General features: G+C 14.7%; 5 protein-coding genes across 5 annotated transcripts, besides 24 other annotated features; 2 read left to right on the top strand and 3 right to left on the bottom strand. All coding sequences in view use genetic code 6, as the record gives it.

The window, feature by feature from the left end:
• Positions 1-37: part of a microsatellite that runs on past the window's edge.
• A 2129-nt stretch (positions 38-2166) lies between these two features.
• Positions 2167-2213: a microsatellite.
• Positions 2214-2261: 48 nt separating this feature from the next.
• Positions 2262-2310: a microsatellite.
• A 4663-nt stretch (positions 2311-6973) lies between these two features.
• Positions 6974-7026: a microsatellite.
• Positions 7027-7133: 107 nt separating this feature from the next.
• IMG5_156420 (hypothetical protein) lies at positions 7134-7417 on the bottom strand (the record flags this gene model as incomplete). Its single annotated transcript, XM_004030588.1, has 3 exons — positions 7134-7184; positions 7229-7307; positions 7347-7417. 3 exons carry the CDS (start codon positions 7415-7417, stop codon positions 7134-7136), a joined length of 201 nt encoding a protein of 66 aa, XP_004030636.1.
• Positions 7189-7226: a microsatellite.
• A 184-nt stretch (positions 7418-7601) lies between the features above and the next one.
• Positions 7602-8842, bottom strand: IMG5_156410 (serine threonine-protein phosphatase 4 catalytic subunit, putative; the record flags this gene model as incomplete). Its single annotated transcript, XM_004030587.1, has 3 exons — positions 7602-7662; positions 8033-8456; positions 8558-8842. 2 exons carry the CDS (start codon positions 8840-8842, stop codon positions 8148-8150), a joined length of 594 nt encoding a protein of 197 aa, XP_004030635.1. The 3' UTR covers positions 7602-7662; positions 8033-8147.
• Positions 8843-12711: 3869 nt separating this feature from the next.
• Positions 12712-12806: a microsatellite.
• Positions 12788-12859: a microsatellite.
• A 22-nt stretch (positions 12860-12881) lies between these two features.
• Positions 12882-12946: a microsatellite.
• Positions 12882-12969: a microsatellite.
• Positions 12938-12992: a microsatellite.
• Positions 12972-13010: a microsatellite.
• Positions 13011-13483: 473 nt separating this feature from the next.
• Positions 13484-13528: a microsatellite.
• A 37-nt stretch (positions 13529-13565) lies between these two features.
• IMG5_156400 (hypothetical protein) lies at positions 13566-14153 on the top strand (the record flags this gene model as incomplete). Its single annotated transcript, XM_004030586.1, has 1 exon — positions 13566-14153. One exon carries the CDS (start codon positions 13566-13568, stop codon positions 14007-14009), a length of 444 nt encoding a protein of 147 aa, XP_004030634.1. The 3' UTR covers positions 14010-14153.
• Positions 13798-13827: a microsatellite.
• A 288-nt stretch (positions 14154-14441) lies between the features above and the next one.
• Positions 14442-14493: a microsatellite.
• Positions 14494-14568: 75 nt separating this feature from the next.
• Positions 14569-14605: a microsatellite.
• Positions 14606-14966: 361 nt separating this feature from the next.
• Positions 14967-15019: a microsatellite.
• Positions 15011-15051: a microsatellite.
• A 2150-nt stretch (positions 15052-17201) lies between these two features.
• On the top strand, positions 17202-17736 carry IMG5_156390 (hypothetical protein; the record flags this gene model as incomplete). Its single annotated transcript, XM_004030585.1, has 3 exons — positions 17202-17303; positions 17370-17543; positions 17674-17736. The coding sequence occupies 3 exons, from the start codon at positions 17202-17204 to the stop codon at positions 17734-17736; spliced, it is 339 nt and encodes a 112-aa protein (XP_004030633.1).
• Positions 17737-17805: 69 nt separating this feature from the next.
• Positions 17806-19121, bottom strand: IMG5_156380 (hypothetical protein; the record flags this gene model as incomplete). Its single annotated transcript, XM_004030584.1, has 3 exons — positions 17806-17826; positions 18548-18840; positions 18896-19121. The coding sequence occupies 3 exons, from the start codon at positions 19119-19121 to the stop codon at positions 17806-17808; spliced, it is 540 nt and encodes a 179-aa protein (XP_004030632.1).
• Positions 19122-19258: 137 nt separating this feature from the next.
• Positions 19259-19283: a microsatellite.
• Positions 19284-21077: 1794 nt separating this feature from the next.
• Positions 21078-21123: a microsatellite.
• Positions 21124-21543: 420 nt separating this feature from the next.
• Positions 21544-21595: a microsatellite.
• A 273-nt stretch (positions 21596-21868) lies between these two features.
• Positions 21869-21962: a microsatellite.
• A 2530-nt stretch (positions 21963-24492) lies between these two features.
• Positions 24493-24564: a microsatellite.
• Positions 24565-24983: 419 nt separating this feature from the next.
• Positions 24984-25056: a microsatellite.
• Positions 25057-26760: 1704 nt separating this feature from the next.
• Positions 26761-26810: a microsatellite.
• Positions 26811-27079: the final 269 nt, after the last annotated feature.

The following is a 27079-nucleotide window of genomic DNA, read 5'->3' as shown; positions in this document are numbered from 1 at the left end:
TAAGAAAATTTATAATAAAATAATTAATAAATAAAAAGAAACAATGAATAAAATAGACATTAAAACTAAGTTTAATAATAAACAATTTATTAAAAAAAGAATAAAGTATAGAAAACTAAGTATATTAAATAAAAATAAATTAATAAAATATTGAAAAATCACTGTAATAATAAGAGGAGTTTGATTTTGATAAAAAATTAGAAGAACTTTCATCTCGTTCACAAAACAAAATGCAAGATTTAAGTTTAAAAATTAAATAACATAATTTACTTAGTAATAGCTATTTATTAGATCGTTCAGGAGGAAAAAAGAAATCATATAATTTTCGATCTACATAAAATTTATCAGATAGTAGCAGTGAAGAAAATTATGCGGAATATTAAAGTAGTCAAAAACAAGAAAAAATATTAGATAGTTTAAATGAAAGTGAAGGTGTAAGATAATATTCTTTATATAAATTAAGAAATTATACAATCTATATGTAAGAGAATAATGATTAAAATAAAAAGTAGAAAAGTAGTGTGTAAAGAAACAAATCCTGTACGAATTATAAAAATTAATATTGAACAAAATAATTTATATAAATATATATATTATTTGTCTTTTTATTTTTAGATTTTTTACTCGTTTAAAAAATAATTATTTTTTCATATTTTTAGATTATTTGTTTTATCTTTAATTCTTTTTAATGCACTCTAATATTAATTTTTAAGAATTTTATATTTTTCTTATTAATAATTGACATTTTTTTGTTCATTTAAATATTTATGGTTATATAAATTATTGTTTTCTTCTAAATAGTTATCATGAAGAAAAGTCGTATTATTATTTATTTATTAATTTTATTCTTCATTTAAAGATGAAAATGTTTATTCTGCTTCAATACTGAATTTATTTATATTAGAAATTATATTGTTATAGTTTTTAGATTTTATGAAAAATTAATTTTGAATTTCATTTAAAAGTTTCACTTTGTAATTTTGAAATTCTTCAATTAATTAAAATACTTATTTTTTTTGCTTTTTATATTTATTTTTCCAGTATTATATAATTTCTTCATTCATTTCTTAATCGAATATATTTTGCTTATATTTTTCCATGTTTTAAGAATCAATATCTAGTTTTTTTAATTATTTTCTTTTATTTATAACAATTCTTTTCTTAAGGAATCTTTTTCATTAATCAGCTTTTCGAATAGGTCTTATAACTATTCTTTTTCTTCTATTAATTATGCTATCATTTTACTTTTATTTTTTGTGCTTTTAATATTGTCTTCTTGAATATTCTCGGTTATAGTTTTTTCTAGTTTTTGAATATTTGCTTTCTACTATTAATTTAATGCTTACTCATTTTATAATAAGATTTGAAGCATTTAAATTTTATTGTCTTTTTATTATAATTAATTTTTTAAATTTTAAATTTTCTAAAAAATATTAGAATATTTACTTTGCTGGGATTAAGTATGTTTACTTGTGCTTTAAAGTTGATTACTTTCGTTTTCAATATCTAATGATTATAAATTTTAAAAGGAAATATTTTATTTTAAAGTAAATTAAGATTCAAATATTTATTTTCTACTAGTATAAAATATAATATGATTTTTTTTATTTTTTTATTAATCATCATTTTTTACTTTTAATTTTAGAAATTAGACTATTCGAAATCCTTCATGTCTTTTTAGATTTATCCAAAAACATCAAATGGATATTAATTCCCAAATTCATTCATTAATTATTATTTGTTACTTATTGAAATTAATTTATTCTTTTGTTAGTTTTAACTTTTTTTTTTTTTTTTTATTTTTAATTAACAAAATTAATTTATTTATTTATTTTTGTTTTTACGAGAGATTATCATATTCGATTTTTGTATGTTCATTTTCTTATTCAGTTTCTTATATTAAAATAATATCTTGGCATTTATTTATTTATAATGCTCCTTATTAATTAACATCTTCTTATTTTAAACTTTCTGCTTATCTAAAATGCTTTTCAGCATTTTCTTCAGATTAACTCATATCTATCATTGGATTTTGGACATTATTATAATCGTTAATATCAATAATTTACTTATCAGAATCTTATTAATCATATTTGTTTTATTCACTATTTTGTGTTTTTAATTAATTTTAATAACTAGAATGCTAACTTTAGTACACTTATAGTGATTATTTATTTTCATTTAATTTTTATTATTAACTTTTTAATTAATTTATTGTTTTTTATCCATCTAGCATTGCATTTACTTATTGTAAGCACTTCTTTTTTATTATTTTTTTATTATTTTTTTGTTTTTTTTTGTTTTTTTTTTTTACATTTTCAAGTTGCTTTAGTTTGTTTTCTATTTCTTCTATTTTTATTTATTGATTATTAATTCTTTAAACATGTTTTTCTATTTAATTTTCTAATTTCTTTATTTCGTATTCTTTTTGTTAAATTAATTCTTTGTTTTATTATTGTTTTTTCGCTTGTTCCTAGTTATTTATTAAATTCATTAAACTTTATATTTTCTAAATGTGCTCATTTATTAATTTTTCTTATTAATTTATCTAATTTTTGTATTTTTACTCAATAATTGCAAATTCTTAATATTTTTTTTCCATTGTTTTTACTTTTTAAATATTAAAATCTAGCTTAAATGTTATATCTTAAGCAAATTATTATAGTTATTATATTTATTAGTTATATTAAAATTTATTTTATTCCTAATCAATAATATTTAATTATTTTTAATTTAAAAGCATTTTTATTTTAGAGAATTATTCCTACCATTTTTAAACTTCATTTTAAACTTATTTAAATGAAGAAAATGTTTTTTCTAAATCGTTTCCTAATAATGCTAAATTATCTAATGTATTATTATATAATTTGAATTATTCTGAAGATTGATTAAATGATTATCTATATAAAAATATATATCAATATTTATATTTTAAAATAAAAAAACTTTTTTATTTATTTTTATTATGTTGATTGCTAAGTAAAATTATTTAATTTATTTTCTTCAAAACTTTAATTTTAGAAATATTTAATTGGAGTTTTGTAAAAAGTATTATATTTTTTTATTTTATTATGTTTATCAATATAATGATTTTTATAATCATATTATTATGAGTTTATAATTTCAGATTCAGATGGAAGAGTTTTATTTGTTTAATTTTACATTATTCCTTTTAATAAATCTATATTTCAGCTATTAATATTTTTTTTTAATTAATTATTTATTAAGCCTATTAAAAATAATTTTATAATACATATTATCTTTTAATTTAATGCTAAAAAAATTGATTACTATTAATAATTTATAAGTAAATTATTATTTAATTAAATTTTATGTACATAAACTAAGAGTTTTGATTTAATTAAATAGTATTTACCTTTTTCTAATAATAATTATAAAAATTATTATTTTAAAAAATAATTAAAATAAATAAAAAATAGTTATTAATATAAAATTTAATGGAGTCATGTATTTTATTATATACTATTTATATATATATATTTTTCAAAATAAAGTTTTTAATAATTTATCAATTAAAAATTTTGAGAACTTTTATTTGAAAACATAAGAATTTATTATACTTATTTTTTATTTTTATTGAAATATATTTTTATTTTAATATTATAATATAAAACTTCATAAAATAATCTCCCTCAAAAACTCGTATTTTTAGATTTAAAAGTTTATAAAAAGAAATTTTGTTTTTTAATTAAATTTTTAAATTGAGTTTATATCATAAATTCTCTAATAATATATCGATAAAATTTGATGTAAATAATATCATTTATAATAGATATTTTGTTTCGATATAATCGATTATTTTTTATCTAAAGAAATTTTTATAATCAATACAGTTACATAAAAAAATATTTATTCATTATAAAAAATTATTATTTATATAATAAATTAAATATTTGTCTTATAATTATTTATTTAAATATTAATTTAATAGGATATTTAAGAAAGCAATAGAAATATTAATCTTCTATTAAATTTTATTATTCTTAATGTATTTTATATTAAAAAAAGTAAAATTAATAATAAATATATAACCTTCTTAATAAATTTATAAATAATATAATAAACTTAATATAAATTATTACAAACAAAATTGTTTTTATTTTTAAAAAAAAATCTCACGAAGAAGTAATGCAAAAAGATAAAATATATGTAGACTATACAATAAAATTAAAATTTTATTGCATAGCTTATTTTTGGGATAAGGTAATAATTGATAAATTATATTATATTATATTATTTTAAAAATTTGATAGAAAATTTATTTAATAATAAAAAAAAAATATAATATTTTTAAATAATTAATTATATATTATATAAATATTTAGAATAATTCTAAATATATAAAATACATTTTTTTTGGTTTTTTTTATCAAATTATCTTTTCTTATAAATTTTCTTATTATATAACAGAATAATTTTATTTTTTGATATTTGGACAATATTTTTTTTAATATTCTATTACAATATTATCATTAGAATTAAAAATTCTATTCAAAATTCTTTTGCAAAAAATAAATATTTTTTTTTTAAATATATCTGAAACAATGTTTTTACTTTAATCCCGTTTCAGCCTTTTTATTTTTGTTCGAGTATAGGCTATTTTGAACTGCTTAAATATCTTCTAATATTCTATCAGATTCGGCCTTAGATTATAAGCTTATAAACCTATTTAATATTATGAATATAAATTTTTTTGTTTATATTTGTCTTTATAATATTTACTATTTTGTTTACTATACTATTTCATTTTAATATTTCATCTATTAAAAATTTAATTAAGCCTTTTTATTTTTTTAGATTTTTTCATCTAATTTGTTAGAATTAATTCTTTTAATTCGTTAATTTTTTTCTATTACATCTTATTTTTTAAGCTTTTTCTTTTCTTAAGCCAAATTTTAGCTCATAAATTATTATTACTAAATTATAAAAATATTTAAAAAAAAAATATATTTATATGGTTTACATATCTTAATTTTTAGTTAGATTCATACTAATCAAATTTTTACAAAAGAGAATTTTTCAAATGATTTTGTTAAGTTTTAATATAATCTAAATTTTCTTATATATGCTAAGTTTTTTTGTTTTTCTCTTCATTTTTTAATAATTCTTGATTTATTTATTATTACCATTTTTCTTTTTTTTAGATTTAAAAAAAATAAACAATTTTGAATATCTTTAATTTATAAATACTTTTTAATGCTTCACTTTTTTAAATTTATTTTTGGACAAAATTTGAGATGTTACTTTACATTATTATCTATGTTTACCTTTAAAATTAAATAAAATTTTATTATTCTTTGCATCTTTATTGTTTTGCTTTTAATTATTTTTAAAATTAATTTTCTAATAGCGTCTCTAATGAATTTTCTAGTTTTATAAATAAATTTCTTTTAAAAATTTAGCTTTTTTCAAACTCTTTTGAATTATATAAAGATTTATTTTTTTATATTTCTTTATATTTTTCCTTTTTTTATTCTATTGATATAATTTGAGATTCTTTTAATTTTTTTATTTCTCCTTACTATTATTTAAAATAAATCGAAAAATAAAAATAAATTTAGAAATATACATGTGATTTTTTATACATTTTAATAAATTTATTTTATAGTTGTTCGCTTATTTAGGTTTTTTATTATTGATACAATTTTTCTTATTATTGCAACCTTTTTTTTTTTCTATTAACATTTAAGAATATTAAGCTTTCAGTTCTATATTTTTCAATTCTTTACTTATTTTGCATTCCTCAATTTAAATTTATTTTGCCTTTATGTTTTCTTATATTTAATGTTTTTTTGTTCGTTAAAATACATGACTTTAGCTTCATTCTTTTTTATGTAAAAAATATAATTATTTATTTTGAAAATAATAAAAAACTTATTTTTATTTTTTTATTTTATTATATTTATCTATTTAATTTTCAATTGCTTTTTCATATTATTGAGATAATTATATATTTTATATTTAACTGAATATTTCTTTTTTTGAGTTTATAAAAAAAGGGCAACCAATATTTTTTTTATATAAAATTTAGTTTTATCTAAAATTTTATTGAAACTATAATTTTTTAAAATTTATGTTAATAAACTTTAATATAGAAATATTACGATTTTATATTTGTATTAAAATTAAACTTTTTCAAATTTTTATTTTAATTATCCATAATTATACATGTTTGATTTTCTTTATTATTATTAGAATCTAAATTACAGCTAATATTATTTAAATTATTAATTTATGATAATTTTAAATTAGATTAGTTTCCTAAAATTGAAGTGATTCTTCTTTTGATTTAATCTTCTTATGTTTTTTGTATATTCAAGCTTTATTAAAATTCTTTTTGTATTATATTTTTTCTTATTTTCAATATATCTTATAAATCTTCTATATATATTGTATTTTAGTTTGTTTATTTTGTTTATAAGAAAATAATAATAATATATAATATACTATTTAACCTTTCTGTATAATGATTAAACCTTAATTACTTTATTTATTCAGGTATCCTATGATCTCCAAAATCATTTAATTATCTTATAAAAATAAATAAATAGTCAATTTTTTAATATTTTTTTAGATTTTACTTATGCCATAATTATTATATATCTATTCCTAATAGTTTTATTGCTTTTAGAGTCCTTGGGCTTTCAAAATTTAATGTATAATATTTTCCATTACACATACCTTATATAATTTAACATGATTTACAATGACTTCTATTTATATTTTATTTAGTGTTATTATTTTATTATTAATAGAAATTAGTTAAAGAATTATTAAAATTAATAGCTTTATTATTATTGATGTTTAAATTATTTGTAAAAACGCATGAGTTTGATTTTGTTTTTTGAATATTTTAGTTGTTTTCCATTTTTTTATTTGATTGATTTTACTTATTATTAAAATTTAATTTATAACAGATATTTATTTATTTTTAAACTATTCTTTTTTTCGCTTTTAAATTTAAAAGGATTTTTATATTGAAAAATTTTTAATTTTAAAAAATTTATACATAAAATATTAAAATTATTTAAAAATAAAATAAAAAACCTTTAAATTATGCTAATATAATAAAAAATATCTAAAAACAAAAATGCATAATATATAATTTTTTTTCATAAAAAATATTCTGGAAGCTGTTTTTTCTAAGGTATATTTTTATTGTCCTAAAAATATTTAAATAAATAAAAAATAAATATTAAAATAAAACTTAAGGAGCAGCTTCAAAAGTTTTAAAGGTTTTTTATAAATTTTCATCTAATTCTAAAATAGCTGCAATATTACCACATCTAAAAAAAGTAAATAAAAAAAATGCAAAAAAGTTATACCTATAACAATAATTAGGAGCAGACCAGATAGTAGATAATTAATCGTCAAACATATTTCTATATCCTTCCATTATTAACTAATGGGATCTACTTATCATTTCAATATTATTATTTCTATTAAATTCATCTACTACATCTAATCCAAATAAGTATCCAGCACCTCTAGGGCTTACTGCCCAACCCTCAATCTCTTTCAAAAGAAAATACGTTAAAAGTTTATAATTATTTATATTTATATACCATCAGGATCACTCCACATCAGATCACACATTGCCCCGTCATGAGGAACTTCTTGTTTTCTATCAATTTAAACAATCTGTTATTAATTTTTTTTTAAAAAAAAATATTTATTATTAATTTTAAGTCCTTTTTTAATATTTTGGATTTTTAAAACCATTATAATTTACTAAAAATAATTAAAAAGAACATATTTTCAACAAGAATATATTATTTTTTTATTTTTTCTGTATTTTATTTAAAAAACTCAATCAATGAAGTTATAAAATTAGTAATAATCTTTTTTTTTTTTTTATTGAGTTTTAAAAAACAATTGCAGAAAAAAATCAATAATCAATCAAGATTTATTTAAATTATCATTTTTAATTAATTATATATATAAAGTCTTTAAAAACGCAAAATATTTTAGAAAAAAAGGCCTTAATCTAGAATTTAGAGTATGTTTTTACCTCATTTAATGTTTTTATTGATGGCGAAAGTCCTCCGTGTACACTATAAAATTTATCATCTATTATTGCTGAAAGTGTTAAATAGTCAAATATTCAGTACAATATCTCCATACGTTCAATGAACCGTATTTTCTTAAACATTCATCATAAAACCCATATACTTATGTGATTTATCTTGATTCATGATTTCCTCTTACAAGAGTAATTCTATCAGGATACCTAGTCTGTTTTATTTGTTTATTATTTTTTTATTTTTATTTTTTTGAATTACTTTTAATGCTAATAATAATAAAAAACTTTCAACTGAATGATATCCTCTATCTACAAAATCTCCTAAAAACAAATAATTTGTATCTGGGCATTAACCTCCTACTGTAAAAAGTTCAATTAAATCATAAAATTAACCATGAATATCTCCACATATCTTAAATATTAATTTTTTTATTGATAAACTAAATGATGTTTATAATTTTTTATATTAGCATTTTAATTTTATATTAAATTTAATATGCTTTTTTTGTTTACCGTAACCGGAGAATCAACTCTTTATAGATTACTTTCTTCAACTAAAATTTCCCTTGCTTAATTACATAAATTTTTTACTTGGTTTTCTTTTATTATATCGCATTTTTTTAATGTTTCTATAATTTAGTCTAATTCACTAGACATTTATGATTTATTAAAAATTTAAAATTTTAAATATACTTATATTTTTTAATAATTAAATTAAATATATTTAACTATATTATAAAAAGAATAAATATTATTTAGAATTTTTAATTTAAAATTTATAATTTATTTTTTCTTCATATAATATTTTAATTAAATATTATTTTTTATTTTAATTTCTTCATTTTTATATTATTATTTATATATTTTCTTAGGTATTTTAATTTTTATATTCAGATTAAATATTTTATTTAAATTATTCGTCATACAAAATCTTTTAAATTATATATAAAAAAAATTAATAATAATATTTTAAAATATATATAACTCTTTAAATATAAAAATAAAATACGCATTAAAAATACATTATATATTTATATTTAATTTTTTTTTTTATATCAGTAATTTCGTAACATTAGGAACACAAATATAATTACATATAAATATAAAGATATTTTTATCAATTTCTTTATTAAAAAGTAAAATAAAAAACTTTTAAAAAAAATCAACCATTAAATAAAAATTCAATATTACATGTATAAAAATCAACTGGAAATCCATTATAATATTTTTCTTAACTATTTAATGACCTATATATGAAGGTGTTCCAAAAAAATATGGTTATTTACAATCATTAGGTTAAAAAATATCAAAATTTAAATCAAAAATTTTAATGTTTTATTTTTACCAATTAAAATATTTTTAATTTTATTATTTCTATGAGTAATATTTATATAATTTAAATACTTAATACATTCTAAAACTTGTTTAGATATTATTTTAACATAATTTTCAGCCGAATTTGTGTCAATAAAATAAATTTTAAAGTTTAACTATTATTTATATAAAATAGGATATATTTAAATTACTTAATTAAGTAATTTAATAACCTGATATAATATATTAATCAATATTTAATTTCTATATTTATTTTTTAATTTAATTATAAATAGATTTTTCATAATTTTTTGTTTTAATTTTCTTATTATTTATTTTATTAAACATTTTCAAAAGAATATCTTCCTATTTCTTCACATATTTAGTAAGTATTTAAATATTTATTATATTTAGAATTTTTTATACTGTTTTATTAAGACTTTATGCTTTTTTTTAGATGCTATTATTTTATAGAATAAAATTTTATTAGTATATATTTTAAAAAAAAAAAATTATTTTTTTATATGCCATTGATATAAAGTTTGGAATTTTTTCCTATCTCTAAAAATATGTTTTATCATGTAGGTTTTCTATTGTTTTATTATTTATTTAAAAAATTTATATTTCTTTTTTTTTGCCTATTTCTTAGATTTTTAAATTACAAAATCGATATTTAATAATCCAGTATTCTTTTCTGTTTTTAGATTAGATTTATTATGTTAATTTGGAGAGTTATTTTATGATTGTATGAATACAATGATTTTGTTTTTTATTATTAAATTTAGGATTTGTTTTATTTTAAGTAATTATTTTTACTAACATAAAATATTTAAAATTAATAAGAATTGCGTTTTAAATATATTAAATATGTATTTTAATACATACATTTTAATTAATTATTGTTTTGATAATTAATACTATTATTATTAAAATTTAAAATATCAATATCTTGCTGATAAATTCAAATTTTCTTAAATAAAAATGATTTTGTTCTTATAAGTATTATTACTATTAAATAATTCATTTATGATTTATGTTAAGTCTTTTTTATATTTATTGAATATAATATACATATTATGTATGTTTATTTTGCTTTATATATGTAATTAAATAGTTTGATGTTTATTATTTACTTTGTTATTTTATAACTTTAATTTATATATATATTCATTAAAGTTTATTATGTATTTTAATTACATTTTTTATACAATAATTATGTTTTAACTATTTATCATACTATTTAAATATGAAACAATTATTTTTATCCCTATAGACTATTTACAAAAAATTATATTTATTTCAAAAATAATTTTATATTTGAATTTACGTTTAAATGAAGAGTTGATATTTTATTTTATTATTATTTTTATTCATTTATATTATAGTTGTTAAAAATAATTAAATATAATTAAAAATTTAAAAATTATAAAAATATTTATATTTAAATAAGTATACAAAAAAATTTATATTTCATAAAATTTAAAAATTATAAAAATAAATTATATAAAAAATTTAAATTAGATACTGATAAGTAGCCAATATTTTTTAAAAATAATTAGGATAATATTTTATATGTATATATAAAAAAAAATATCCATCATATATATTTAATCATAAAAAATTAAATTTTGAATTTTTTTATTCATATATTTTTTTCTTTTTCTCATTTATAAATAATTATCATTTTATATATTATATTGAAGTAATTTATAATACTTTATTGTTTTTATTGTTATTATTATAAAATTAGTATATATTATTATTAACAAAATTTAGTTAATAAATTTAATATTATAACTTAAATTATTAGAAATTTATTTCATAAAAAATACATTTAAATTCTAAAAAAACATATATTATATTTTTTTAAAATAAAAATATTCATCATATTATTTTTTTTATTATCAAATTTTTTCTAATTTCGCCTTCTATACAAGCGGATTTGCTAATTAAAGCATTTATTTTCCATGAGTTTAATAATCAAAAGTACAAGCATGATCTTCTGGCATTCTATGTTTATTACAGAAAATATATAAACATTTACATTTAATCCCTAATAATCCAATTTTTTTTAGCATGTCTAACATTTTGTATGATTTATTATTTTTAATTAGCTTTTTTCGCATTTTTCATTGCTGTTATTTTTTTCTTTGATATATATTTTATACATGAAACTTTTTTATTTTCTTCATTTGTGTTTTCTTATTGTTATATATTGGTTTTTTATAAGTCTTTATCACTTTAAGAAATAACTTGTATATTAGATTAAATTATTTACTAAGAATTTACGTTCATTATTTTAAATTTGTCTCTAATAATAATAATATTAATTATAATTATTTATTTTTTAAAAAATATAAATTTTTACTTATAACAACTAGAACATAAATATTCATTTACTGGGCTTCCATAAAATTATTAACAGACTACACATAATTTTTAAGATGTGTTTTATGTATTACTCATTTATTAATTTATATATATTTATTATTGTTTAAATTTTTTTTTTTTTTTCAAGAATATAGTAAATATAAAACTAATAAAAAAAAATTTAAATTAATTTTCAACTTTTTTTTTCAATTATTTCTTTAAAAAAAAAAAAAAAATTTCTATTTATTATTTATTTAATTTTTTTTAAAAATAAATTCAAATATAAAAGTTATTTGATAAAAATAAAAACTAAAGTATAATTTTTTAATACCATAATAATTTTCAAAACCTTTAATAAAAAAGCATATGAAATATTAGAAATATAAAAAATTTATTAAGATTTAGAAAAATTTTTTAAGCCATATTTTGTAAAAAAAAATATTTTTTTAAACTTGCTAATATATTATTTATTATCTTAAAAATACATTTTTAAAAATTGTAAAGTAAAAACAGGATTTTATAATAGTTTTATCAAAAAAAGATATTTATTTTTTATTAAACAAACTGCGTGATTATAATATTAATTTAGATAAAATAATATAAATATCTGATTTAATTAAATATTTTTGTTGAAATATAATTTATTATATATTTTTATTTTTAGCTATCATAATATTTTTAATATTTCTTATAAAAAATATATTTTCTATATGACAAATAATATTTAATAAAAATTTATTTATAATTATTAAATTGATTTAAATTTTTTATTATATCAAAAAATTATAAATAGATATATAATACATTTTATAAGAATAATAAAATATTAAAGATATATTTTATATGTAATTAATAGAAAAATTAATATATAATTTTTATAATTAAAATAAAAATTTTTTATATTGAAATACGATATAAATGAATATATTATTTATTAATTTATAATAATATTATTGTAAAATATTCGTAAATATAAATTTAATTTATTTTTATAATATTATAAATAAAAATAATAAATAAATAAAATTTATTTTTAAATATTTTAAATAATTAATATTCTAAATATATAAATTATTTTATTATATAAATAAAAATAAATAAATACTTATTTTTAAATATATAATTAAAAATTATTATATTTTTTTTTAAAAAAAAAATATTTTATATATAAAATATTTTTTAATATTTAGATATTTTTAATAATATATTTTTATATATTATTTATTATTCTTATATAAAATTATTATAATTTTTATTTATAATTTTTTTTTTTAATTTTTATCGAAATAACTTAAATTCTATCAATTTATCGTTTATATATATATAACTTCTTCTGATTTTTATTTTGTTTTTTCTTTGTTTTTTTCAAAACTCAATCATAAAAAATCTCAAATTTACATTTTTTTTCGTATTTTATTTTTTGATTTAGTTTTTTATTTAAAAATATACAAAAATAAATATGATAGTATATTTTATTTTTTATTCTTCCTTTCAGATAATTAATGATTTACTAACTATTTATTCAATTTTAGGTTTTATAAATATTATAGCTAAGTATCATTTATATTTATAAAATTAATTATTACAAATTTATGTTATTATAATTTTTTTTATTTATCAAAAAAAATTAATTAATAGTCTATATTTAAATAATATAAATTATTTTATTTAAGTTTTATTTAAAATATTTGTTCTAAAACGAAAAAGAATAATATAAAATATATATATATATAATTATTTATAAATTGTGAAAATAATAATTTTAATTATATTAAATAATTAATTATATATAATAATTTAGACACAATTTTTTTTAATATTTTCTAATATTCAAAATATGATTTTTCAAATAGATATTTATAATAATCTTAATTTATTTATATTCAAAATGTTAAAAACATAATTTCAAAATTTATATATGCCTAATAAAATTATAAAATGGATTAAAATAAATATTATTTAAATAATTCTAAAAATATATTATAAAAAGTAAAATAGAATAAATATATATAATTTTTTTCCCTATAATAAATTTAAAGGAAATAAAAAATATTATTTTAAATATTAGAATTATAAATTATATTATTATAATTTATATTTTCTTGTATATATTTGCTATAAATTTTAAAAAATAATAAATAATATTTATAAAAATTAAATTAAATAATAATTATTAAAAAAAAAAAATGGGAAAAAAAGATCAAACTAAAAAGAAAGATTAAGAAACTACAGCTACAGATAAAGGTTAAGGCAAGACAACTGGAACAGATTAAAAGAGTGAACCTGCTAAGAAAGATGAAAAGAAGAAAAAATGATTTAAAATAATAAGTTTTATAAACAAATTATAAATAAATAATCACATATTAAATATTATATTTTATTAAAGTCTGTATTTGTCAAACTCAATAAAATACATATATATTTTAAAAAAATAAAATAAAAAAATATTAATATATTTAATAGACACAATTTTTTTTTTTATTATTTTAAAAATAAATTGTTCTTTTTTTTGTCAAGATTATTTTAATTATTTCTATTTATCTGTTTAATGTAAATATTACATATATTTACATTTTTTATTTCTAAAAATATTTAAATTAAGAACATAATAAATATTAAATTTTTCTATATTATAAAAAAAAAATTATAATTTATTATATATTTAAAAATTATTATTTTTTTATTATATTTTTATTTTTAATAAAGTATTTTTAAATTAATTATTTTTTATATATTAAAATATAATTATTTTCTTTTAATATTAAGATAAATGCTATATTTGATATAGATTAATTTTTATATATAAATATATTTTTTATTCATTTTTAAATTAAAATACATATTTATATTGATTTTTTTTATTTATATGATTATTTTGAAAATCAATTGAAAAAAGGTGAGAATTTTTTTTAATGTTGATTGAGATTATAAAATAAAAATATAAATATACATATACAATTTTAATATTTTTAATTTAATTTTTTATTTAAAAACTAAATAACAAAAAAAAATTAGAAAAATAACAAATAATCAACATTTTTTCTTATATTGATTAATTATTTAAAAAAATAAAAAACCAATATATTAATTTTTATATATATATATATATATATAATAAAATATGTAATAAATTTTATATTATATTTTAATTTCTTACTTCTAACAAAAAATATTTGTTTTGATTCTTTACAATAATAAATGCTTTACATTTCATTATTTTATTATTTCAGAAAAAAAAAAAAAATATTATTTATATTTAATAAATCTAAAAAAATATTATAATTTAAAAATGTTTAATTTTTTTTAAAAATGTATAATTTTTTATATTAGTATATCTTTTTAATTATTTTTTTTTAAAAAAAAATAGAAAATAAATACGAAAATAAAATAATATAAATAAATGAAAATCCTTTAGGAAATGTAAAAAACGAATAATTTTTTAAAAAAATTTCATAAATTTAACAAAAAAACATTTATTAATTTTCCCAAACCTAAAATAATAAATAAATGATGATATAAAACTACAAAAATTAAATTAATTTTAGAATTTCATTCATATTAAAAAGCAGTTTAAGTAAATAATTTTTAATATTTTTTAAAAAAATGTATAATTTAATAGGAGATATATATATTGGCTTAATAAAATATCAATATACCTTATGATAATGTCCTTAAATAATTTATAAAGCATTAAGAATATCAAAATGCGAATAAAATATTTTAAATATTGGATAATTAAAATGTAAAATTGAGTGATATAGCCTATGTATATTTAATTGATGCTAATTTAAAAACTTAAGATTTAATTAATGCATAAAATATAGCAATTTAAGCTTATTTATAAAATATAATTCTTGATATAGAAGTATATATTTCGATTTTTAATTCTATATTATCATCATAAAACAAATCATTTTTGGAAATATTTTATAAAATGTTTAGAAGAGATTTTAATTTAAGTACGAAAATGTAAAAAAATAAATATATTGTATTTATAAATTTAATAAAATTGAATAAAAGAGTAAATGTATTAATACAAGTTGGTGAAAGATTAAAACATTATGAATTTCTTGAAAAACTAAAAGCCGATTGTCAACAATAGGAAATAAACTATTCTTTTTGTAGAAATTTGAATGAAAACCAAGCGACGACTAGTGCGAGAAAATAAAATTATTTAAAAAATGTAGAATATGATGAAAAATATATTAAAAATTTAGGATAATCATAAATTATTAGTAAATCTGATCTTTAAAGATTTGATAAAGATGCTTATGACATAATTAAAAAATAAGGTCTTTCAGAATTACTAAATATTAAAAATACATCTCCTGTTTTTATTATTAGAAATAATTAAGATGATTATTCAGGTTAATTTATTTTTAATCTATTATTTTTTTAAGGTATTTTTTTTTTAGATGAAGAGGAAAATTACGGATCTAATGAAGAAGAAGAAGAATATGATTTACTTGATTATTCTGAAGAAGAATATGATTGAGTTTTATGGTAATATTATATTATTTATATGAAAAAAAAAAATGATAAAAATATTTTTATTTATTTTAATCAGTAATATATAATTTATATAAATAATAATTATTTGTTTTTTATTTTATAATTTTTTGTGTAAAAAATTAGCTTTTATATAAATTTATTAATATTTTATTTTTATTAAATTCTTTTTAAATTATATTTATTAATTTTAAAATAATCATATTTATATGAAATTAACATAAATTAAACATTATTTAATATGAAAATTATATTTAAGAATATTTATAACTAAAGTTTTTAGAATATAAAAAATATTATCTTATTACTTGTTAATATTAATATTTATATTCAAAAAGTATTCTTTAATATATGATTCATTATTTTATTTATAGAAAATTTAAAAAAAAAAAAAAATCTAAATTTTAAATATATTGGTTATAATATTATATTATTTTTTATTTTTATTGTAATTATCTTTTTAAAACTCTATTTAAAAAAAAGGAGTAAAATAATGAATAATCTCATTTTAATTTTGTTAATTGAGTTTTTAAGAAATAATTACTGAAATATAAAAAAAGCGATTTCAATAATTATGATTTTATTATTTAAATTTAACGTAAAAAATACCTTTATACTTATTTAAAAATATTATATATTATTTTAATGCTTAAATTTACCATTATTTTATATTTTATATTATAATTAAAATAATTAATAAATAAAGTGAGAATATAAAATTAATAAAATGGATTAATAAGTAGAAGTAAAAAAAGAAAAATAACTCAGCATATTTGATGATAATGAGCTAAATTTAATTCTGAAATAAAAAAAAGAAGTTCATAAAAAGATTTTTATTGATAGTGAAAAACAAAATAAGATTTATTAATAAAAAAAAAAATAAGTAAAGAATGAACTTAATAATCGAACTAAAGAAACTAATGAATAATTAATATATCAAGATGTAAAATAATTAAAATAACTGATGGCAAAATGTAACCAAAAAGATATAAACTCATTTAAACTCTCTAAACCAGCATTAGAAAAAGTATAAAATGTTGATGAAATTTTAAAAAAACTTTGTGGAGTAAATAAATATTTTATTTTATACTATATATGTGTATAAAAAGAAACAAAATAAAAAATAATTAAGGATAATATTCAAAAAGAATTCTTAAATCAAAATGGACTTGATTTTGTTTGCGATTGGATTAAAGAAATCCCAAACGGACCTGAACCTCCTGTTTCTTTGAAGCTAAAGCTTCTATAATTTACTTTGGATTTACCTGTTAAAAGATAGCACTTAGAAGGGATTAAATTAGGAAAAGTTATTTATAAAATTTTTAGCAAAAGTAATTTTTTAATATAATATGTGTAATAAATAAATCATAATTAATTAATATTAAAAAAATTATTAAGACTTTCATATATTTAAAAAATAACATATTTATTAAAAGGTGTTATCAAAAATGAAAAATAAATTAGTTGCCAAATAATATAAAAATGGAGTTAAATATTGAACCAAAAATAAAGATATGAATATTAATAAAATGGCTGAAATCGAATATATATATATATATATATATAAATCAAATACTAAAATTTAATTTCTATTTAAAAAAAATTATAAAAATAAATAATTATTAATTTATTATGTTTGTTTGATAATTGTTAAATGAAATAAAACTTTAAATATTCTCATAGTGTATATCTACTATTAGGAAGTATATTTTTTCCACCTTAGCGTGCAATATAATAATAATCAGTATTTTTAGACGTGAAAATATAACTAAGTATAACTAAAGCAATTTAATGAGTTATAATAATTCCAATATTAATAATTTTTTATTATAAGTAAGGAGGTGCTATAAAGCATAAAAAAATCAACAAAGGGAATGCTAAGAAATAAAAAGATCCGAATACACCAAATTTAATTATAAAATGTTTTACTTTATCTTTACTTTTAGTAATAGTATCATATAAACTATAATAAAAATATAAAGTAAGAATAACTCTTATTACAAGTATTGCTATACCGACCCATCCATCATAAGTATGATATTTATAATGTTCATCATCATTTAATTTACCTAATCCAGCGACCATAAGTTAAAACATTCCCATTATTATTGCCAACGGAATTATCAAATCAAAATCTTCCATTTAAATATAAGATATTGTCCATCCCCATGACATTAATATAATCAAAATAATAATCATAAACTGTGAAAAATTACTACAAAGTAACCCAAAAAGGTCCAAAATTGCAAAAGAATTTCCTCTATATCCATAATCTAGCCAATATATGAAAAAAAAAATATAAGAAAATACCCAAGCTCCTATGGCAATTATTAGCATTAAAAGTGCAGCATTTGTTTCTTCATTTTGCTTTGCAAGTATTTTTAAATGCTTTATGTTATAAAAAAATAGGAATCCTGAAAACACTGAAATTAGTAAATAAAATATAGTATAATTTCCATCTTCAAATGAAAAATGTGACTCGTCGCTATTTAAAATCGTTAACTCTAAAACTATTTTATTATTATTTATTGTACTTAAATTTTCATCGCAATCATTTAATGAAAAATACCATACATGTTCTCTTTTTCTTTGTTATAAATCGCCTTTTTAATTATTTATTATATTATATTTTACTTTAGTTTTATTTATACTTATTACCTTTTATATAAGGACTAAATTATCCATTTATTGGGATATGAAGTAATCTTCTTTCTCTTGCAGATTATTTTATTAAAGAGCAGTCTTTTTCATCATATATCTTTGACCATACATCATCTTGGTATATTGCAAAGTTAATTTGGAGATTTTCTTTAAGGTCTGGTGTACCAGTTACTGGATTTTCGAATTTAGCACGGATTTAATATGTACCTTTTCCGATTGACATTGCAAATTTGGTTATATAATAAAGGTTATTGTTATTTCTGATTTTATATAAACGTACTTTTTATGAAATGAATTTTGTTTTTGTTATATTTATTAAAATGTATAAAATTAGTATGTAAAATAAAAACTTTTATTTCATTTTTTTTTTTTTTTTTTTTTTTTTCAATATATCATTATTTTTAATTTATTTTTAGAATCAAATAAATATAGAAAATCTTTCTCTTTTTCTTTTATTTCATATATACTTATTGATGGCAAAAATACTTCTCCACATTATAAAGGTAATAGTTTAAAACCTAATTCTTATATTTAATTTTTTTCTATATTCACAAAAGATACTTGCATTCCGCTAATGAAAAAATAATCTTCCTCGTTTTCATTAATTATATTTATTTTTAAATTTCCAGGTTCATTTTTCAAAGATTTTATTTGTAATAATATTTCTGTGATTTCACCTTTTTTAATTAATAAATTTGTTTTTTTTATAATATTTTATTGTATTAATAAATATATATATATATACCTATCTTTATTACTTTTTAGTATTTTATATTGAATATATACTCTTCAGACTATATTGTTATTTTTTAAAGTTAAAATAAATATTATGATGTATTTTTTTCGTTAAAGTGAACTACAATATTACCGGGATTAAAATTATTTTTGCATTTAATTGTTTTAAAATAGAAATTTGTTGAAAAAATATCATTTTATTTTAAAATTTAGTCGCAGTTTAATTCTAAGTTTTTCATTATTTAAAAACATTAATTATCTTTTAAATTAAATTCGATTTTTTTAAGATAAAATTCCGCTATTTTCATTGTTTAATAATAAAAAAAATTTATAAATATATATTTTTTTAATACCTTCAGCTTACATTTGTATATTCAAATTGCAAATATTATTTAAAGGTAAAACATTTATTTATTAATTTTTATTAAAATTTAATTTATTACAAGTTATCCATTATTATATTAAACGAAAAGGAAATATTGATTATATTAAAACCTTTTTTTCAAATAAAATTTCTTACTCGGAATTTTTTAAGAAAAAAATAATTTCATATGTACCCGCTTTACTTATATTCACTTTAAAATTATACTCTTGTTTTTCTTAATTTATTAGAATTTCTTAATTACTTATTTCTTTTTTACAATTTTCATTTGAAAATTAAAATATTTATATTTTTTAGTCTTGAGTTTACATTAAAAGATAGTTTTAAGTGTTTTAAATATGATTGTTAATTATTTGCATTGAAAAATCTTCTAATGAATTCACAAAAATACTATCTTTTATATTAATTTTTAATTAAATAACATTTTTTTTGTTGTTTAAATTTTATAGGAATATATAATTTTCGTAAACTATTTTTTTTTTTTTTTTTTTAGATAATAAATAGTAAATTTATAATAAAAATATAAATTACTGTATTTTAATGCATTTTTATCTAAAATAAAAATTATTTTCAAGTTATTTCCGTTTTGATTTAATATAGAACCCTCTAAAATTACATTTTTTATAAAAAGTTTGTTTTTTTTTGCATTAGTTTTCTATGATATTTAACAAGTATTTTATAAGATTTGAGTTTCAAAATTAAATTGTTCTTAATTAAATACAAACTAAGCCTTTTTTATGAAGTCAAATTTCTAATATATAGAATTAAAATTAAAATTAAATTCGAAATTCTAATCATTTTATATATAGTTTAATTATTTGTTTTGTATATTTATTTAAAATTCAAATAATTTATTTTAATTGGGTATATTTATTGCTATTATTTCATTTTATATTGAAAAATTAAATGCTTTATATAATGAACAAATCTACTCTTATTTATCTTTTTCAGATTAATTTTTAAAGAGTAAATTTTTCAAAGTTATCTCTATAAATTCTTTCTATTAATTTTAATTTAAAAGATTTAAATATTTATCTAATAAACCTATTTATTTGGAATTTATAATATATTAAATATATCAATTATTAATATATAAAAATATTAATTACTCTCACTAATTCCATTATATTGAAAGCTATTTATGAAAGGAAGAATTTCTTAAAGTTCTGTTTAAAAGGCTTCATGATTTTTTAATAAAAATAAATTTTCTAATTTATGGCATTTTAAAATGAGTTTCTATTTATCATTTATTTAATTGAAAAATATGTTTTAGGTTAAATTAATTATTTTTTCATTTTATTAAAGTATTTAATTAAATACAGTTTAACTTGCTTACTATATTTTGCATGTTTTTACCATTCTAATAAGTTATTATTTATTGAATTTTTAACCTAAAGTTAGATAATTTAATTTTCCAAAATAAATTTATTCATCTTAAGTTATGTATATACTTTTTTCTTAATTTAATTAAATTGGATATTATATAAAAATCTTATATAAATAAAAGCTATATTAAATAAAGGCCTTTTATATATATATATATATATATATATATATATATATATATATATATATATATAAATAATAGTTTTTACTAAAAATAAATTATATAGTTATGTTAATGTTATATCATATTAAATATAAAATTGCATTATTTCAATAAATTATGAAAAAAGTTGAATTCTCCAAGAATATTCTTCATATTAACCTAAAAATGATTCAAAATAATCAATTATAAGTTTAAATTCTTTAAAATGTATTTCAAAAAGATTAATAGTTTATTTATATTAATTATTTTTTAACATTATTAGAGAAATTCTAAAAATTAATATATCAGATAACTGCAAATAAAAATATATATAATAATTATATTATAAATATAAATTATAATTAAATATATATATATATATATATATATATATATATATATATATATATATATATATAAATTTTTATTTTTTATATATAATTACTTACATATCTTATTTATTCCATCATTTATATTATATCGTATGTTAAATCTATTGAATCTTAGTTAGCTGGGTTTATTTCTTTATTTAATTAAAGCTTATAAAAATATATTTATTTTATGCATTCTTCATATGAATTTTCGTACATTTTTTATGCACTTTCATTGTTTTAAAGCATTTCTTAATAAAATGCTATCTTTAAAGGCCTTGAAATTTTATAATTACATATAATTTCTGTATTTTTTTATAGCTTTTGCTTCTCCTTTTTTATCTTTTCTTTATAATATGCTGTTGATATTTCAATTATTTGTTTTTTTATCTTTTAAATTTATGATTCATAAGTATTTTAAATTATGTATATAAACTTTCGATTTATATTTATCTTAAATTTTAGTTGATACTCAAAAAAATTTTCGAAAAAATTTAAAACTATTAATATTGTAGTTTCCTATGAATATGTACTTTACAATAATTCATATACTTTTTATAGTTCTATAGAATTTTCTTATAAATCGTCCTTAATGTCCTTTAAAATTACTATTAACGAAGGTATTTCTTCGGTTATTTTATTAATTATATTATTTTTCAATATTCCTTTTTCTTAAAATATTGCTTGTTGGTTTGAAATAGATTTTCTTTTTAAAATTGGTATTACTTTTGTATGTTTTAATTCAATACTTTTTTAATATATTTTATAGAATATATTTTTTTTTAATTGGAATTTATTTCTTTTACTTACAAAATTAAGGTTCACTTTAATAAAATGCATTTTTAAATTAAATAAAATTATCTTAATCTCCTATTATTTATATTTGTTGTTTAAATTCGGTAATAAATTTTTTGTACATTAATATTATTTTTATAAATGTAAAAAATAAAATTTATATATTTTTTAAAAATAAATTTTTTTATTATATATTTATAAAAATATGCTTATCTTACTTTCCTAATATACATATAATCTTTTAATTTTTAATTTATTTTGTCAAAAATAAAAATTATGTATATAGAAACATATAAAATATCTTTTATATTTATGATTTTTATTATAAAAAAATATATAATTCTTATATAAATGCAATATGATTTTTTTAATAATAAAAATTATGAATCGTACTAAATAATTATTTATTTATTATTATTATATTTATATATAGCTAAATTAAATAAGTTATTTATTTACGTTTTTTTTTTTATTCATAAAATCTAAAATTAATTTAAATATATAATTTGCTAAAAATCAAAAAAATAAATATTAATTAATAATTTTTGAAAATGGATATATTTTAAAATATAGAAAACATTGATATAAATCAATTAAAGTATTTATTTTAAATTAAAAATTAAATAAATAAATATTAGTAATATCTTTAAGAAACGGACAAAAGAAGAAATAAAATAACTACTTACATAGAAAAATACTGAAGATCAAACACCTCTTCATTTTGCTTGTAAATTAGGTTTTGCGAAGATAATATTATAAATTTTATCATAATTGGAATAGTTAAATGTAAAAAATAGATAAATAAAGTATATATATATATATATATAAAAAAAAATAGATTTTAGAATAAGTTATAAACTTAGAAGATAAAAATGGATAAACTCCATTAATATTAACTATATATTCAACAGATGATGGGCTTCCTGATATATTTAGTGCATTAATAAAAAACAATGCGGATCCTAATAAGTGCGATACATAAGGTAATTCACCTTTACATCATGTAGCATTAATGGGTTAAGAGGAATGTTGTTAAATATTATTAGAAGGAACAAAACATACAGACATAAATAAATAAAATAATAAAAAATGTAAATAATAAAAATAAATTTTATTTTATTTAAAAAAAAAAGAAAATGCAATAATGTTAAGTATTTTAGAAGGATAATTTAATATATTCAATATTCTATTGAATTAAGATAAAATAAATATTTATTAATAAGATGAAGAAGGAAAGTATGCGATTCATTATGCAGCAATAACTAAAGGAAATACCTAGGCATATATAAAGGCATTATTTTTTAAAAAATGTAGTTTAGACTTGTAGGATTTTAAAGGAAATTGTCCTCTTGTTTTAGCGATTTTAAATTCTTTATAAAAAAATCAGAGATCTGTAGAAATTTTAGTTTAATTAGGAGCAGATATTTTAATTAAAAATAATGAAGGAAAAAATTTCTTATTTTATTTCTAAAATATAGATGAAAATATAAAAAATAAAGAATTTTATTAAAATATTAATAGATTTATAATAAATTCAAACAAAACTTTATAAATTAACAAAATTGTTGTAATGAATAAATCTAAAATAATACTTGTTGTGGAAATGAAAATAAAGAGAATTCAAGTACAAATGTAATAAATTATGAATGTTGTTCTAATAATAATAATACGTAAAAAAAAAATTCTGGATGCTGTACTGATAAAAATAGCGATTAAATAAATTTTTTAGATAAAAAATAAAATGAATCTAATTGTTGTTAAGAAAACAATACTAATAAGATTAAATAATAAGAACAATAATAATAATAATAATAATAATAATAATAATAATAATAATAATAATAATAATAAAATATAAATATTAGTTAAAATTAATAACAATCGAGAAGAATTATAAGAAAATTAGACTTATAAGAGATTTTTATTTTATCAGCTATTATACCTTTAAACTTACTTCTTTTTTATCAAATATATTAAATTATTTATTAAAAAGCAATTTTATGAGTCTTTTTTAATATTTAGTTTTTTTTTATGTATTTTTTATAATTTTTTTTTATAAATTGTTATATTTAAAAAAGAATATAATATATCATTTATTTATTTTTATATTTCTTATTTTTTTTTTAATATTTATATATAATGATTTTTTTAAAAAAATTTATTAATTTTTATATATTACTAAAATTATAAATTTTTATTCAATTTTAATAAATTTCTTATATACTCAATATATTTATTTCTCCATATAAACTTATACTTTTATTTATTATTTATATATACATTTATAATTAATATAAATTTATAGATGCTAATATTAAATATATAATAATAATAAATTTATTAATTAGTTTATTTACAAGAAGTATTAGACTCATTAGACAAGTATAAAATTACTCGATAGATTTACAAATTTTATAAGTAGCTTAAACATATTACAGACTATATCTGAAAAGGTATTTAAAATGGAATATAACTAAAATAATATTTTAAAGTTAAGTATATTTATAAACAAAAATAAATTTCACAGACATATAAAAAAAGAGTAGTTTTATAAACTATAGTCAAAAATATTGATTTTATCAATTATTTATTATATAATTAAAATATTTGATAAATTTTAATGCATTTTTACTATTCATTTAAGTATATTTTATAGAATAAAGCCTATTAAATATAGTTTAAACTTTTCTTTATTTTTTTTGATTCTCTATAAAATTATTCACTTGTTTTATTTAGTATTTATTTTATTCTATACCTCAAGTTTTTTTTACTATTATTTTTAAAAAAATTATATTTATAATATTTTTTTTCTATGTCTATGTCTTTGTTTTTTTTTTGAATTAATTAACTTCTTCTTATATGTCTATTTTTCAATTTATTGATCTTGATCGTTTTATATTTGCTTTATTAGATTTAATTCTCCTGCTTTTTCGCCATATTACTTTTTTCCCGTAGCTGTATTTTACTTTATCTGAATTATTTAGCATATATTTTGGTTGATTTCTTAATAAAAAGCTAAAAATATATTTTTTTATAATTAATGTATTAATAAACTTTTTATTTAATTAAAGAATAATTATAGAGCATTTCAAATCAACTATATATTTGTTTTTTATTAATATTTATATATATATTAATTGTTTTTTTTTTATAGCATAAAAATATAATTTCATATAATTAATTATAGATTATATTTTATCAAACATATTAATAATTATCAAAATTTAAATACAATAACAGACAAAACAAATTTTTAAATTTATATAAATAATATATTTAGAAAAATATATAAAAATCAAAATTTAAAATATTATTTAAGCTAATTTAAAAAGAAAAACAAAAAAATAAAGGAAAATGAAATGTTTATATAATAGAAAAATATCAAAAAATACAGATTCTTAATAATAGTATTATATTTATTATAAAAAAAAAATGAAAAAAAAATTTAAAAAAGAGTTAAATAATGTAAAAGTAATATAATTGATATAAAAACAATGAATGACTAATTGGAATAAATCAAAAAGAATTAATAAAAAAATATAGAAATTGATTCAAGGCATGAAATTTAAATTCAAAAAAGCATTACAGAAACATAAGAAAATTAAACAATTTTTAATATATCTCCTATTCCATCTATATAGTAATAAGAATAATATTAAGTAAATGAAATAAATTGATATATTTATTTAAAAATATAAATAAAAGTAATCAATTAAAAAAGATACTTACTAATAATATTAAATATATGATAATAAAGAATACAATATAAACGAATAAATAAATGAAGAAATAAACAATTAAAAAGAAATAAAGAATTCTTTATTAGAAAAGCTAAAATTAAAAGAATTAAATGAATTTTTGAAAGAAGAAAATGAAAGATTAAACGAAGAAATAAGAAATTAATAGCAAAATCAATAATAAAGACTTGAAAATTAAAAAATAATTTAAAAATAAACTTTATGTTATGAATAAGAATAAAATTTTTAAATTTAGTAAAAAAGGAAAATTGAAGAACAATTAAATATTTGTAATTTAAATTTTGTAAATGCCTAAAAAAAAATAAAGTAATTAGAAAAAGAAAATAAAGAAATAATTGAAAAATATAATAATTTAGTGACATAAAAGAATAATATTTCTTAAAAATGGTAGAATGCTACACTTAGAATAAAAGAAGATAATAAATATAAAGAAAAAATTAAAGAATAGGAACTTTTTATTGTAAATTTAGCAAAGGAATTTTAAGAATATAAAACTAAATATATAAATGCTAATACTGAATTGAAGATTTATAAGTAAATTTAATTTAATTATAAAGATAAAACTGAGGAAAAAATAAATGTTTTTAAAGAAAAATATGACCAAATGTTAAT

This window comes from Ichthyophthirius multifiliis (genome assembly GCF_000220395.1).
Source record: "Ichthyophthirius multifiliis unplaced genomic scaffold scaff_1120509251186, whole genome shotgun sequence".
NCBI lineage: Eukaryota > Ciliophora > Oligohymenophorea > Hymenostomatida > Ichthyophthirius > Ichthyophthirius multifiliis.
This window is presented reverse-complemented; position numbering and strand designations above follow the sequence as displayed.